The 16,448-nt window shown below is 50.2% G+C and overlaps 1 protein-coding gene across 2 annotated transcripts in view; it reads left to right on the top strand.

Annotated features, from left to right (window-relative positions):
- Positions 1-12,220, top strand: part of DUSP8 (dual specificity phosphatase 8) — an 83,157-nt gene extending 70,937 nt beyond the window's left edge. For both annotated transcript variants that reach the window (XM_073347225.2, XM_073347226.2), the window contains 3 exons: positions 1,414-1,573; positions 2,186-2,309; positions 2,953-12,220. In XM_073347225.2, the coding sequence (XP_073203326.1) occupies positions 1,414-1,573; positions 2,186-2,309; positions 2,953-4,081 (1,413 nt within the window). In that variant the 3' untranslated portion in view covers positions 4,082-12,220. The remainder of the gene's footprint in view (positions 1-1,413; positions 1,574-2,185; positions 2,310-2,952) is intronic.
- The last annotated feature ends 4,228 nt before the right edge of the window (positions 12,221-16,448 follow it).

The raw sequence follows: 16,448 nt of genomic DNA, 5'->3' as shown, positions 1-16,448 counted from the left end.
CCCTGCCAAAATAGGACGTATGGTCACCCTACGCAGCTCTGCACCTCACTGCTGCCATGCTACAGGGCTCAGCCTGTGGCAGGGGAGGTTTCTTTTATCTCTCCATTTCCCTAATCACTGTCTGTTTTATGGCACCTTTATTTCTTTCTCAACTCCTTCCTTCCATTCATTTCTGTGTTCCTCCGCCTCTCCCTGAAATAGCACAGAACAGGCATTCACAGGACTAGAACTATCAGATCTTTGGTACGGATCGTCTCCCTGGTTTTGGACATAATCTGGCTTGGATTTCCACTCTCGGGGGAACAACAGGTCATATTCACCACTACACTCTGGCTGTTTTATGCTGCTCTGGCAATGCATACTGGTGAATCTAGCCTTGTCTCTGGGAAGGATGAGAGGTCACGTACGTGTGCCCAATGAGCAGAACATGGCAAGAAATGATCCATGAACACTCACTAGACATTTTGAACTAGCCTCTGACTTTTTCATTCACTTTCTGTAAACATGCAGGCGAGTCAGGTTACTGACAGAAACGCTGGGAAGAAATGGTGACTAGTAATGACTATGGCAGAACACTCATGGAAAGCTACTTCTCAATTGGTTCGTCCAAAGAGTTCACTCCAGAGCCATGATTACATTCATCCCAAAAGGAAATCGCATGACCTAAATATGTCCCAAACAAAACAGCTAATGTTGTGAATTGCCAATCTCCTATGCTGGAAATGATACCAGCAGTAAACAGTTTACAAGTCTCTTATCGACTGAAACTGGTTCCGGTAAATCACGCAGTGGAGAGTTTCAAACAGTGAACAAATCTGTGGGAAATTTTGACTTGTTGCCAGGTGATTTGAGAACAGAAAAGAGGGCTACATTCATTGAATACTAGCTCTGCTAGTAAGATGCTCTCTTCCCCTGAACCTGGCCCCTCTAAGCTTTTTTCCACAGTAGATGTAACCCTAAGACTATTCTGTTTTTCCTCCTTAAAATTTCCCACCATTGTTCTAGCTCTGGGGTTCTCAGTCTTTTCCCCTCCCTGCCATCTAGCCAGGACCCATTTCTCTTTACCAGTATGGGAAGGGCAAGGTGGTCAGCACCCCCAACACCTGATCAGGACCCCAAATGTGAGACCCTCATGCCGCAGCACAGTGCGGGAGCAATGGTGGAAGAACTAGTGCAGAGAGACTGCAGGCAGCTTAACCATGCTCAGAGCAGGTCCGTATGACACTGGCTTATGCTTCATTGGCTCATCTGTGCTGGTGCTCCCCAGGTTGCTACTTCGAATCACACTGGAGCAACGGTGGGGGAACTGCACGGCAACAACACTGGAGTGCATGAGGCCTATGAGAGTGTAGATGGGAAGGTCCCACTTTGTACTGACTGAGCCCACATCACTTGTGTCTTCTCTGTCACCAGGACCTGATGACTCAGAATGGAATAAGCTACGTCCTCAATGCCAGCAACTCCTGCCCCAAGCCAGACTTCATCTGTGACAGTCACTTCATGCGCATTCCTGTCAATGACAACTACTGTGAGAAGCTGCTTCCCTGGCTGGACAAGTCCATTGAGTTCATCGGTGAGGCATCTCCCTGGCTCTCTGGGCCTTTCTTTACTTCTTCCCGCTCCAGTCTTGATTTTTGTTGTGGTGGCCCCAGACATTGAGAGCTGGACTCCTCACTCCTTGCCTATCCCAGCCAACAAAACCCAGGCTTTTCTTCCCCCAGCTCCTCTCTTAGTCCAGAGAGACCTTGTCCCTTCACCCACAGTGAAACATGCACACTCGGCCACTAGAAGAAGCCTGTCCTCCCTGAGAAAACCTGGCACCTCGACCAGCACCAAAGTCATTTGAAAGTGTGACCCTCTCTGTGCAAACGATCATACTTTCCACTCCTGTAAGACAGCCTTTTATTTGAGGGTCTCAGTGAGAAACAAGGGCTAGTGTCCTTATGTCCATGTTATGCATGGGGTAATGGGGACACAGAGAGGTGCAGAGACTAGCCCAGGGTCAAGTAACGAGTCACTGACAAAGACAGGGGGTGAACCCAGGAGTCCTGCCTCCCAATCCTCTGTGCTGGCCACTAGACATACGGCATCACAAAGATGTTCCACAGGGACAGAGGATGAAATGACTCTGTCCAAACTCTAGGGGCACCCCTCTGAAAGCTGTTCTTTCTGTACCGTGCTGCAGACAAGGCCAAGGTATCCAGCGGCCAAGTGATGGTGCACTGCTTGGCAGGGATCTCCCGCTCAGCCACCATTGCCATCGCCTACATCATGAAGACCATGGGCATGTCTTCAGACGACGCCTACAGGTAGGTGCAACTGGATGAGGGGAATGAGGAAGTACGTGAATGTACCCCTGCTCTAGTAAAGGGAAGCAGGCGGGCGCAGGCGGAGAGAAGCTGTCGGAAAGGGTTTCAAAGCATTGTTTTGAATGACTCTCCTGAGTTCTATTGAGTTACACGTTGCTAGGCTGACACTGGGCCCTGGGTGGGGTATATGCTGTGTGCCCTACCACAGAGCAGTGCCCGTGCACGCCCCTCATTGTTGCCCCAGTCAAAGGAAATGAAGGGCTCAGCTTCAAGAACCAAAACCCTTGACTAGGTTGAAATCTGGTGTAGGCTGGCCTAGTAGCTGGTTGGTGCTGCCCTACATTCATGGGAGGCAGAGGGCTGTCCTTCAGGAGCAGTTTTGAAATATCACAATGGACAGCATGCCATGGGGGGGCGCCCATGGGAAAGTAGAATGAGGCGATAAATTTCCTAGAGCCTAAGCAGTCCTAGCTTTCTCTGCAGATTGCCCTGAGGCACTGTGGATCGCCCGTCACCTGTTTCTTTCTGAGCTTTTGGTAGAATGCACTAGCTTCTCCCGCTGAGGAGGCCGGCAGAGCTAAGGTAGCCTAGGTGGTGGGCCAAAGACCAAGTCATGACCCCATCTGTTTGTCTACCCTTGCAGATTTGTCAAAGACCGGCGCCCATCCATATCGCCCAACTTCAACTTCCTGGGCCAGCTCCTGGAGTACGAGAGGAGCCTGAAGCTCCTCAAGGCCTTGAAGGCCCAAGGTGATAGGAGTGAGGGGGATGCCCAGCCAGACCCAGCTGAAGTGCCTGAGAGCAACAGGCACCTGAAGCTTTCTACCTCAGAAAAGTCCGAGGACATATCGAAAAGCACAAGCTTGGCACCCTCCCGCAGTGAGCCCGAGAGGCCAGCAGGAGCTCCCAAAATTGTCTCACCCACAGCACTACAGCAAGGACTCAACGGCCTGCACTTGTCCTCGGAGCGCATCCAAGACACCAACCGGCTAAAGCGCTCCTTCTCCCTGGACATCAAATCAGCCTACTCCCCCAGCCTGAGGCAGGACACCCCAGGCCCCGCTGACACCGGGGAAGCCCCCAAGCTCTGCAAGCTGGACAGCCCTTCTGGACCTAATGGCTTGTGCCAGTTCTCGCCCGTGCCGGACAGTCCCGACTGGCCCAGCGGGCCGGACTTCCTACTGGAAGCCAAGGTGAGGCAGAGGCGGAAACACAGGCATCAGGCGGGCTCCCCTGCCCACGGGATGAGCCTCAATTTCAGCGGGGTGTGTGCCGTGCACAAAAGCACCAGCGTGGAGGACAATCTCAAGCAGACGCTGCGGCTGAGCCTCCCTGGCGTGGGACAGCAGCCCACACAGCCAGCTGCGACACCAAACTCTGCCGGCGGAGGGGGGGTCGGCGCCTGGGGCGTGCATTTGGAATCACCCAGCACCCCGTCATCGGAGAATCCCTGGTACTTTGGCACAGACTCAGCGGTGGGCGGCGGAGGGAGCGGGGCCTTGTTTGCCAGCGCTGCCTCGTACTCCTCGTTCAGCTGCAGCACCCTGCAGGGCAGCTGCGAGATCAGGTTGAGGGACAAGCAGAGGGCGGAGCAGAGGGACGGGCGGCACAGCTGGCACGAGGATGCCGCCACGGAGAAGCAGTTCAAGAGGAGGAGCTGCCAGATGGAGTTCGAGGAGACCATGTCAGAGGGCAGGTCCCGGGAAGACCTGGGCAAAATAGGCAAACAGTCTAGCTTTTCGGGCAGCATGGAGATCATTGAGGTGTCCTGACATTCGTCCTGGGGCACTGGAGAGTGAGGGGTGGATATTTAACTGGGAAGAGGCAAGGTGCGGGTGGGGTGGGGACAGTATTTATACCTGTGTGTGTATTCCCAGGTGCACACACGCCAAAACAAAACAAAGATGAATGAATCCAAAGTCAGGAAACATGACAGTGCATGCTTAGTGCCCCTCCCCTTTGGTCTCCTTTTCCCCTCCTCACCCTCCACCCTGGCTGCATTCCCTTTTGGGAGGAAGGAGCCGATTAACCTTTTCACCCCTTGGGCAGAAAGCGACTCACTGGGGTGATGGAAGAGCTGATCTTTGACTGAAGTGGGGCAGACATCTGAGCATCATTCTCAGCTTAAAATTCTGCGGGGGGGGGAGGTTATATTTTCTCCGCAGATGTGCAATCAAAAAGTAAGGGTGCCTTCATTTAGAAGAGAGCATTGTCCTGACCAATGGGAAATGGCAGAGGCTTTGCTCACCCCAGCTCTCTGTCCCTTGTATCGGGGTCAGGGACGGAAGGTAGGTGGCTCCCTCTCAAGGGTGGGGCGGGGACATTTGCATTAGCTCCTCCCCTAAGCCTTTTTCTCATCCTGGTGCACTAAGCATGTTCTGCCTGTGTTTTTTCTGGCTAAGTATCTTAATAATGCTGCACTACCGCAGCCCTATACATATATAAATATATATTATATATAATATAAAAAAACCACACAAAGAAAAAGGTAAATGGTTTTACTGCAATTTTTATTGAGACGTAAATAATATTTCAATGGTTTTGTTTTAATTTATTGAAGCTGTTCATTCTGGCAATGATTTGCAGACATTGAGGGGCGGTACTTTCAGCTCTGTTTTTACTGTCTACGGTATTTAAATCTGAAACACGAGTTTCTAAGCAATATCCGCAGCCTGTGACTCCTTCTGTAGCGCACATCGGCGACACAGACTCCCCCTTCCCTGCGCACAAAGCAAAACCGGGGCAGGGAAAATCTTTCATGCACTTTTTAAAAATGAAAAAACAAAACAAAACAAACATCTTCTTTCAACACAAACTGAGCAGGAAATTCTCTCCTGAAAGCTGCTGCTTTACCTCTTGGTTCCTATTTGATTCTCTCTTGTCTCCATCAAAGCCATAGCATCTTTTCCTCTCCCAGTTGTGGGACAGAAGGGCTGGCATTGGTCTATGGGAAAACCAGGAGGGGAAGGGTGAGACGATGAAAAAAACGGAGGATGGGTTCTGGGATGTGGGGAATGAGGGAGGAGAGGAGGCTTTTAATTAAAGGGTCAGCAACCCATACTGGGTTGTATTGGAGAATTTGGAGGTTACTGGGTCCTTTTGGAGAAAAAATTACTCCCTAAATAATGCTCGAAGGGTTCTGTGCGGGGTGAACTCCCATCAGGAACTGCCTTGCCCACTAGCTCAGGGGGCTTCTGGGGAGGAGGTGGGGTCCAGGAGAAATAGGGAACACTTCTCACTCTTGTGCATGGGTGAGATTGTGATGAAAAGCCCTCAAGGCCCTGCTTTCACTCTCCCAGTGTTACTCCACATGGCTGTCCAGAGGGGCTGCACCCTGGAGGAAAATACAAACCTCATCCTTAGGAACAAATAGAGTTATTTATTATAGTACCAGAATGAACCCCAGGGGATCCTGAGGACAGCGACAGGTTTCCCACTGCGAGACAGTTAGACAGTTACCTCTGAGTGCTTAGCATACAATATTGCTCAGTACTCCAGCACCAGTTCTGTGTGTGTGTGTGTGTGTGTGTAAGAGAGCATGATAATGGGGCTCCTGTGGGTGTGCAAGTGACATGGGGCAGAGGGAAAACAGTCCAAAGACACAGGAGAAGCCAATCAGGAAGGAAAAGAATGAGAGGAAACACCAGGAAATGCATTGGAAGGCTAAGAACCAAACCCAAGATTTGGGATGTTAGTGTGAGGACATGCCCCTCCCTCCTTACCCCACCCCAGTCTCCTATCTCCAACCCCCACTCCTTCCCTCCCTCTGCAGCAGCATCCTCCCACACTCAGGTGTGTTGCTAAGAAGATTGGTTTCACTGTTTTTCTTTTCCTGGGATTTTGCTTCGGAGAGTTTCTGTTAATTGACCTTTTCAGAGTGACTGAAGCGAATGATGGTTTGTTCTTACCCAGCAGAAGGTAGGATGCTAGCCTCCAAGGGAATCCCTGCCAAAAACCCGTCTCCCTCTGGGAGTTCGGGTGGGTAAAGGGTGAGGATTTCCTAGGGAAGGCCTCCTGCGTGGGATTCTTCCCTTGATTTATTTTTTTAGAGGTGGCGTAGGGCCCAGGTGGGACCTTTAAGCTAACACAGGTGTTGAGGAAGGGCCAGGTCCTGCTGTTACTGAAGCCAAGGGTACTAGAGGGAGCCCTCAAGCAGGCCAATGAGCACACAGTGCAGAAAGCTTCCATCACTTAGCAAGCGCAGTCAAGAGAAAAATGACAAAGGGGCACGAGTGGCTTCTGTTCTGATTCTCAGACACATTTGGCTGCTTCTCCCCTTTATGAAAGTCCCTGTTTCAAAGGGGAGCAAAGCCCTCACCCCAAAAACGGTGTTTCTCCCACACATGCTTAGACCTTGCTGCTGAGCTGCTGCTTGGTGTTATGGGCACAGATCTATCTCTGCTGCAAAGCACATTTCGTTCTCTGTAGCTGACTTTGCTTTCCTCCTTTTAGTATCATGCTGGTTTCCAAGCCAATACCTCAGGGGTTTTTGTTCATGTGTGTGTTGTGTGCAATTTTAGATCCCCCCCCCCGCCCCCCAACCAGCTCTTTGGTTTTTTTCACCTTCCCTTCTTTTTCTTTTGTGTTTGTTTGTGTTTATTTTCAAATCAAACTACACAAGACAAAAATAATGATCTCAGGTTTAAAACTTAACCACAGACCGAAGCCGTGAGGAGCTGCAATAATAATTCTAATGTTTTGGTGGCATCAGATTGTCACTTTCCTTCTGACCATTGTCTGTCTCTGCTGATGTGCGCGTGTCCTAGGCGGAAGGGGGAGGGGAATCTCCAAGGAGGCTTATAACTGGCATTAAGCCTCTTGATTTTTTTTTTAAAGGGGTTAAGTGAGAAGCATGGAAACCTCAAATAATCCCTTCTGGTACCCCAAAATGTTCTGGAGTTGGTAGTGGGGCAGGGGAAAGTTGGGTGATTAAATGCATTTGATTTTCCATGTTGAAGTACTAATAAAATACAAGTTTTGATGGTTGGATCCCTCTGCCTACCCCATTCCTCTTTTTCCTACAGCTGTTTTGAAAGGGGGGTAGATACTTATTTCAACTCTCTCTCCTAAAAAACACAGCATCCATATTTACAGTGAGCACCTCAAATCAGCATCAGTGTTGCCGACTACTATGTTTTAGGAGGTAGGAGGAACCCTTCCCCTTTCTTTCTTGCACCCCCATCCAGTGTAGAGATAAGGTGTGTGGAGACCATGGCGAGGCGGTGATTCTAAGGGAACTGGTGTATTACATAGCATCCCAGCTAGATCGGGGGGTTTACAACAAAGAAAAGCTTCCAAGGGGCTTCTTGAGCTTTTCCCACTCAGCTTTTAACCATTGGGACCCCCAGTAACCATTGGCTGCAATATGACCTGTCTCGTGTTTTAACCCTTTTTGGGCTGCCACTCCTCTCTCTCTCTCTCTCTCTGCTGCATTTTCAGTGAAATTTGAAAAATTCCAACCAACCCTAGAAGCTGGTCACAAAAAAGAGAACAAATGTTTGTCTAAATTTTTTTCCCCCTTTTTAAATTTCAGCAGATAAATTCAGAGATTCTCAGCCAAGCCAGGTCAATTGGCTGATCAGTGGTTACACTGTGAAATATGCCAGCAGGACAGTGTTTCCATGTTCACATCTTACCTATGTTCCATGAGCCTAGTACAGGATCATGCACCACAAATGGAGAATCCCCATGTGTATCCTTGTTGCCATCAACCTGACCTGAAAGCAGGGCTGTCATGTACCAAAGTGTCTCCATTGAGAAACACAGCTTCTCAGATGATTTCAACAGTATCGATCAGCATTCCTAAAGGATACTTGCCTTATGATGGGGGAAGAGCCATCCAGCTGCTTAGTGGCAGTAAATGACTCACACTTGTTCTGCAAGTCGCACAGGCATCTGTTTATGTAGGGTCTGCCCTTGATCTTCCCAAGGTTGCTGCACCAGAACTGGAGTTAGTACAGAGACCTCTTCAGCGGTGAAGTTCATGATAGTTTCCCCTCCATGACATGTGACCCAGCTGTACTGCAGTGCAGAGGGAGGAGCTAACGAGGGTGCCTCCAGGCAACCCCTCACTCCTATTCACACATTATTGGTTGAAGCTTGGGAGAAGTATGAACCGCAGCAGTTGCAACAGCACCCCAAAGACACAATACAGAGGCTAGCAGAGATCCCGGGAGGGAACCAAAAGGCGTATTTCCTTTCCACCACAACTGGCATTCCATAGCTGCCAGCACCAGCTCAGCCCAGAGTTGCTGTCTCCCGTCTTTTAATCCGACAGCATTAGAGAGAATTAAGAGTTCCCTTTGCCTGTTGCAGTGGGTCTTACCACCACTGCTAGCATTGGTCCAGCCCTACCCATGAATAGCTACAGTAGAGTTCTAGAGTAGACAAGCACTGGCATTTTTACCACTGTGACCTCAAGACTTGGGTGGGCTCGGATGACACAGTGGTACACAGAATTATGAGCTCCACGCTATTACCCCCCAGCACTAATACCACTGTTAGAGCTGCAATTGTGGGAAATTTGGGGGTTAAAAATCTAGTGTAGACACATCCTAATGACAGACGTGACATGAGATATGGTGGAGCTCAACCCCTTAGTCCTGCATGAAGTCACGGCAGACTGTGCTCTAGGACACATCCAGGCCATCCTCCGCCTGACACTGCAATCTCAACCTTTATAACTACGAACAACAAGCAGACAGGGTCAGTGAAGAAGAACAACATGAGCAGCTGCCTGCTCAGAAATAGCAGCAGGGCTCTGAACAGCTGCCATCTTGTGGCGTTTTAGAGACATGGCTGTTGTGGTGCATGCAAAAATGGGGGTCTCTTGTTTTTTTATCTAGTCTCCCCCAAAGAACGCTAGACTGTCAGCAGTGCCTTTTGGCAGCGCTGCGTCTGCACGCACTGCGGTGACCACCTACTCCGCTGTCCATTCTGCACTTAAGCCAAAGGTTTTAAGAGCCATGGAGCGTTTATAACCCATCTTATCAGTGTTGTGAATACGCGAGCATTTGCCCTGCCCTTTCTGATGGTTCTTGTGAGAGGGATTGGCAGCCCCCGCACTTGCATCATTTTAAACACTAGAAAAACACTAGAAAAATTTCCTCTAAGGGAAGATTCCTCCACTAGCCTCGAGCGGTAGGACTGATCCAAAGCCATTGGACTCAATAAGAGTCTTCCCATTGTCTTCATTGGGCTTTGGATGAAGCCCTACATGGCTTAATAGATCTTTTCTGTCTCTTGTATCAAGGAACAGGTTAGTTACCTTGGAGGATTCTATCTGTTGCCTAATTGGTCCCCGTTCCTTACCGCATTTGTTTAATGAACTCTGTCAGCCAGAACCTCTGGTCCACAGAGTCATTGGCCTGATTTTGATCTCACTTGGGCCTGGTTTGCAGTGATGTATCACCCTTGCCTTTAGTGGAGTTACTTCTGATTTACAGCAGTGTAAGTGAGATCAGACTCTGTCCCATTGATTTAAGTTGAAGTAGAATTGGCCCTAAGGAGAGTAAATGAGGCCCCTCATTGGACTATCGAATGAATTTATAAAGCATCTGATTTGTGCCCTGCTGCTTAGATCATCCAATCATTTTCTGCATTAGCTGCATTGCTTGGAGTGCAGGTGCGAATTGATAGATTTTCAGCCTTCTTAAGGGCAGACTGTAAAGCTACCCAGATGACCCTCCTCTAGAGTGCCTCTTATCTCCCAGCTTCTAAAGGAGTGCAAGGCTGAGCCACACTCAGTCAGGCATAACTGGCCAACTCCTTGACCCCCTGCAGCATCCCCATGTCTTTTGTAGCTTCAGGGGACTGGCAAGGGAGGGAGCCTGGGAGGAAAGGAGTTGGCAACACTGAAGCCCAAAGGTATTTTCCTAGCTTGTGCTGTGTTCCCAACCTCTTGTCTCTGTGTTTGTTTCTTTTTCTGGCCATGCATCCCTGTCATGTCTCTGTTTTAGGAAGCCTACACCCAAAAGAAACCCCCTTTGCCTTCCCTCTTAAACTACCAATAATAAACTATCAGTGTTGTAATTGCAATCTATGAATTATAGATTTAAGTATTTATTAATTATTATTATTATTACTATTGTGTAATTTTTTCTTCTTAATCTTTGTATGTTGCTCTTTGGATCTCTGTTGTGAATAAGTGCAGACCCCACCCCCACCCCCCAACTACCCCTCCATTCCCCACCTGCCTCAACCCTGTACCTGCCCCACCAGTCTGGGGCTGGCTGCGCTATACTGTGCCAGGCCTAGCTCATTAGCTGCCCTGGAGAAGGCACACACACTGGTAGGCCCACGTGAGTGGATTTGTAAGGGTGAAAACTCCAAAGGTTCTGAAACCAACAAAGCCCAGGGCAATGCCTGTCTCTCCCCAACACCCACACACGCATGCCTTGGAGTCTACTCAAGTTTGTAGGGAGCAGGAATGGAGAATTTAAAGGCACAAGCTTAAAACTAAAGGAAAATTGACCTGGTTTCCAGGAAACAGTCAATGCACACATGCCCTTAGGATCCCCCAGTCTGGTGGCTGAATCCAGGAAGTTCATCTTTACCAGGAATGGTTTAATGGCCTGGCACCACCAGCTATTTTGGCAGCATTCTCCCCACTGCCCAAAGCCATCGTACCTTACTTTAGGGAGCAATCCTGGGCTTTCTTGGGTTCAGTTTCCCAGCCACCCGATGATCTTCCTTTGTCCAAGGAGCAACACCTTCTAGGGAATGAGGATTTTCAGTTTTAGGGCAGCAGAGCTCCAGACTGCCCAGAAGGGGCTTGGTGGAAGACCAGCCCATGGGCAAAGAGAGATCTGATCAGACTGGTCTCTAATAATGATAGGGATGCAAGAAGAGAGGGGGAACAGCCCCATAAGTGCATGTATTGCTGGCAGAAATAACTATGGTTTTCCAGCATTAAGAATTCACAGGAAGCAGGGTTAAGATTTCTGAGTAACCTTGGTGGCCAGTACCTAGCACTTGCTTCCTGTACCCATAGTCTGGACTCGTCCTGAAGCCTACAAGTACCCAATCAACTGGGTGGGGAGGAGGGCTGGGAGAAAGTATCAGTGCAATAGGAAGGGAATCCTCTCTGTACCGCAGTATCAAATATTATCTCTTTAACTAGCCAGCCCAGTTAGAAGTCATTTTAAATCAAGGGGATTAATATTGCCCTTCCAAGAGCAGCCATGCAATGGCCTATCGTCTCAAACATGAGTGATTTATTCTAGATAGGAATCGTCTTTTCCTTGTGCTGTGTTGAATTTATTTTGTTACTCAAAATCCATTCTAGAGGAGCAGAGAAATCCAGTTCAGGCTTTATCCTCTTCTCAGAAGCCATATGTATAATCCATTCCAGCTCTTCTAGAAATCCAGTTTGGGCTCCATTTTTCCTCTCTCAAGTGCATTTCCAGGCAGAGATGGCTAGGGGGTTAAATGTGGCTGGGCAGGTGGAGGATCCTGCCCCGCAGACAATGCTGTGCATTTGGGGCCTGATCATGTGAGGGGCTGAGCACTCTTAGCCTCCATTAATGTGCAATTCCGTACGGGAGAGCACCAGGCCTTTCATTAGCAAACACACAGTGCCCCTCAGCAGACAGATTGAGTCCAGAACGGACAGGGGCACCTGGAATGCATTGTAAGTGCTAGGTGGGGAGACAGTATCTTGCAACCAGCCCACTGTGTTCCATTCCCTTCTCAGTTAGTCACTGAAACCAAACGCATCTCCTGCCTGTTACACCAATGCTGAAGTCAGATGGTGCCTGGCAGGACCGAGAGACCAGCTCTGCCCTGCCCTGTCTTTATTTATTTATTACTGGAGGCTGTAAACAGCAGTGCTTTTTTACCCTCTTTCTTTTCCTTTCTTTTGTACTTTGGAACAATGTGTTGTAATAAATGCCCACAAAGATGTTTTAACAGCCGGTGTTGGCTTTGTTCTTTGATGGTGAGACCATCGTGTGGGGGTTGCCATGGGATCCTATCCTGAACAGTTGCTCTTGGGAGAGCAGGCTCAAATTGTGTCTGTTGCACATGGAAATGGGTTTGGGTGGGATCCATCGGCACAGGTAAGCCCTGCTGGAAGATCTGTCCACCTACGGTCCACTGGCTGAAAGCTCAAGCTAGAGAAATTCAAACTGGAAATCGGGGCGTGTTTTTAATAGTGAGGGTGATTAGCCATTGGAACAACTTACCAAGGAATGTGGTTTATTCTCCATCACCTGACATCTTTAAATGAAGACTGAATGTCTTCTGCTAGCTCCAGTGGTGAGCTGGAGCCTGTTCACACTGATTCGCTAGAACCGGTTGTTAAATTTAGAATCCCTTTTAGAACCGGTTGTTCCACGAGGGACAGCCGGTTCTAAAAGGGCTTCTAAATTTAACCGGCCAAAAGTGGTGCCTTAGGCGCCAACTCCACGGGTGCTCCAGCCCTGGAGCACCCAAGGGGAAAATTTGGTGGGTGCAGAGCACCCACCGGCAGCTCCCCACCCCACCCCCGGCCCCAGCTCACCTCCGCTCCTCCTCCTCCCCTGAACACTCCATCACGCTCTGCTTTTCCACGCCCCCAGGCTTCCCGCGAATCAGCTGTTCGCATGGGAAGCTGAGGCAGGCTGAGAAGCAGGCTGCAGCTTCCCGCTCAGGCCCAGGGAGGTGGAGCAGAGGTGAGCTGGGGCGGGGGCGGTGCGAGGAGGGCAGCCCATGCTGCAGCAGGTAACCGGGGTGGGGGCATGCAGGGGAACCGCTCCCCGCCCCAGCTCACCTCCGCCACCCTCGGCCTGAGTGTGAAGCTGCCGCCTGCTTCTCAGCCCTCCCAGGCTTCCCACCGAACAGCTGATTCGCGGGAAGCTGGGGGGGGCGCGGAGAAGCAGAGCGGGGTGGCGCATTCAGGGGAGGAGGCGGAGCGGAGGTGAGGTGAGCTGGGGCTGGGCATGGGTCAGGGAGCTGCTGGTGGGTGCTCTGCACCCACCAAATTCTCCCCGTGGGTGCTCCAGCCCATGTGGGCACTCCAGCCTAAGGCGCCACTTTTGATGTGATCAGTGGGAGAGCGGCCGCTCCCTCTGCTCCCCCCCAGCTACGCTCCCCTGCCCCTAGGAGCCAGAGGGACCTGCCAGATGCTTCCTGGGAGCTGCCCCAGGTAAGCACCTCCGGGACTCCCCACCTCGCCCCCCAGCAGGTGCCTCTGGCTCTTAGGGTGGGGTGGGCACCCACTACGGTGGCCCACGAGACCCTCCTGCCTGGTTCTGGGGGCAGTCAGGGGACAGGGGAGGGGGGTGGATGGGGCAAGGGTCCTGGGGGGACATCAAGGAATGTGGGGGGCGGGGGGGGTTGGATGGGGCAGGAGTCCCGGGGGGTGGGCAATGACCCCCTCGTGGGGTGAAAAGGGAACCCGTTAAGATTTTGGCAGCTCATCACTGGCTAGTCAGCCGCAAGTTAGACTTTGATGCAGCAATTACTGAGTGAGGGTCTATGGCCTATGCTATGCAGGAGGTCAAACTAGATGACCATAAAGGTCCCTTCTGGCTTTAAAATGCATGATCTGTTCATGCACATACTCTGTCAACACCCACCCACACAATGTGAAAAGCTGGCCAGTCTCTGCTTCAGACTGGACCCGCTGGGAGGTGTTCCTGGTCATGACTGAGGCAGAACACACTTCACTCCAAACAGCCACAGGAACACAGGAGGTTTAGTTATATCTGTTTACATTTTTGCAATGCAACCCAACTATGCCCCATCCAAATTAGAGCGGGAGGAGTTGTTTATCCAACAATGACCTCTAACACTCGCAGCTTCCTCTTGATCTAGCAGTGCCTGATATTGTAACAGCCTGCTTTGGTCATTGTGAGCATACATTAGTTAGTGTTTGCGAAGTAATTCAGTAATTGTTAAGTCTGATAGTTATTTCTTAGATACCCATGTAGATCCAACCAGGACTGACACAATATTGAGCCAACCTGGAACTTATCCCTTCCCTAGCTGAATACCTGTCCTCACTTCATTTCAAACCCCTGAGATGTGTAGATCAGTGACCAGTTCTGAAGAACTTTATTAAACTGAAACAAAATCCCTCCAGTGTCAGCCTGGGGAGAGAGCATGAGCAGGCTCTGTATCAATCAGACTCCAGCAAACTAAAGCACTAATTGACTTTAACACACTTAGGCCTGGTCTACACTGCGGGGTTAGGTCAAATTTAGCCATGTTAGGTAGATTTAAAAATGACTGCGTCCCCACAACCAACCTCGTTCCATCGACCTAAAGCGCTCTTAAAATTGACTTCTGTCCTCCTCCCCAAAGAGGGGAGTAGCGCTAAAATCGACCTTGCTGGTCGATGGTATTGGCCTCCGGGAGCTATCCCAGAGTGCTCCATTGTGACCACTCTAGACAGCACTTTGAACTCCGATGCACTAGTCAGGTACACAGGAAAAGCCCTGGAACTTTTGAATTTCATTTCCTGTTTGGTCAGCGTGGCGAACTCAGCAGCACCAGCAGCACAGGTGGCCATGCAGTCCCCCCAGAATTGTAGAGCGTAGAATGTTTCTACGCTCCCCCTATCATCTGACGTTTTTGCAGATTAGAAGGTGAAAAAAAAGCATTTGCGATGACATGTTTTCCAAGCTCATGCAGTCCTCCCACACTGATAGGGCACAGCTTAATGCATGGAGGCATTCAGTGGCAGAGGCCAGGAAAGCATTAAGTGAGCGTGAAGAGCGGAGGCAGGATGCAATGCTGAGGCTAATGGGGGAGCAAATGGATATGATGAAGCGTCTGTTGGAGCTGCAGGAAAGCCAAGAAGAGCACAGACCCCCGCTGAATCCACTGTATAACTGCCTACCCTCCTCCCCATGTTCCATAGCTTCCTCATCCAGATACCCAAGAACGCGGGGAGGGGGAAGACTCCGGGCACCCAGCCACTCCACTCCAGAGGATGGCCCAAGCAACAGAAGGCTGTCATTCAAAAAGTTTGATTTGTAGTGTGGCTACAATGAGCAATGTGGCATTGTCCTTCCCTCCTCCCCCACCCTAGCTGGGCTACCTTGTCCGTTATCTCTCTTTTTTTTTTTAATGAATAAAGAAAGAATGCATGGTTTCAAAACAATAGTTACTTTATTTCAAAGCGGGGAGGGTGGTTGGCTTACAGGGAATTAAAATCAACAAAGGGGGCGGGTTTGCATCAAGGAGAAACACACACAACTGTCACACTGAAGCCTGGCCAGTCATGAAACTGGTTTTCAAAGCCTCTCTGATGTGCAGCGCGCCTTGCTGTGCTCTTCTAATCGCCCTGGTGTCTGGCTGCTCAAAATCAGCGATTTACCTCAACCTCCCAACCCTCCATAAACGTCTCCCCCTTACTCTCACAGATGATATGGAGCACACAGCAAGCAGCAATAACAATGGGAATGTTGGTTGCGCTGAGGTCTGACCTAGTCATCAAACAGCACCAGCGAGCTTTTAAACATCCAAAGGCACATTCTACCACCATTCTGCACTTGCTCAGTCTATAGTTGAAATGCTCCTTACCAGGCTTCATGAGCCATGGGAGCAAGGGTTAGGCTGGGGTAGGTGTGACCGCGTGGTGCTGACGGCTGGGAGAGCAGCCTGAGGCAGAAGCCTCCAGCTCGCATGATATTCCAGGCAGGCCTGAATCTCCATGAGATGAAACTTAAAGAAGAAAATGACCTGGAGTCTCTGGCTCCTATTTGGTGCTCTCAGAGGAGGATAGCCATGACTGTCCAGGGGCCCCTGATTGACCTTACCGAGATCTGCCAGGAGCATCCAGGACACATATGACAGCTATCAGTCTTACTGCACCATCTGCCATGAAGGCAAGGAGCTGCTGCTGTGTAGCAATGCAGTACTGTGTCTGCCAGCAGCACCCAGGAGACGTACGGTGACAGTAAGCTGAGCGGGCTCCATGCTTGCTGTGGTATGGCGTCTGCACGGGTAACCCAGGAAAAAAGGCATGAAATGATTGTCTGCCATTGCTTTCATGGAGGGACGGAGGGAGGGAGAGGGGCCTGACGACATGTATCCAAAACCACCCACAACAATGTTTTTGCCCCATCAGGCATTGGGAGCTGAACCCAGAATTCCAGTGGGCAGCAGAGACTGCGGAAACTGTGGGCTATCTAACCCCAGTGCAATGCTCTG

This window comes from Lepidochelys kempii, chromosome 6, assembly GCF_965140285.1.
Source record: "Lepidochelys kempii isolate rLepKem1 chromosome 6, rLepKem1.hap1, whole genome shotgun sequence".
NCBI lineage: Eukaryota > Metazoa > Chordata > Testudines > Cheloniidae > Lepidochelys > Lepidochelys kempii.
The sequence above is the reverse complement of the archived record's forward strand: the minus strand, read 5'-3'. Positions and strand labels throughout refer to the sequence as shown.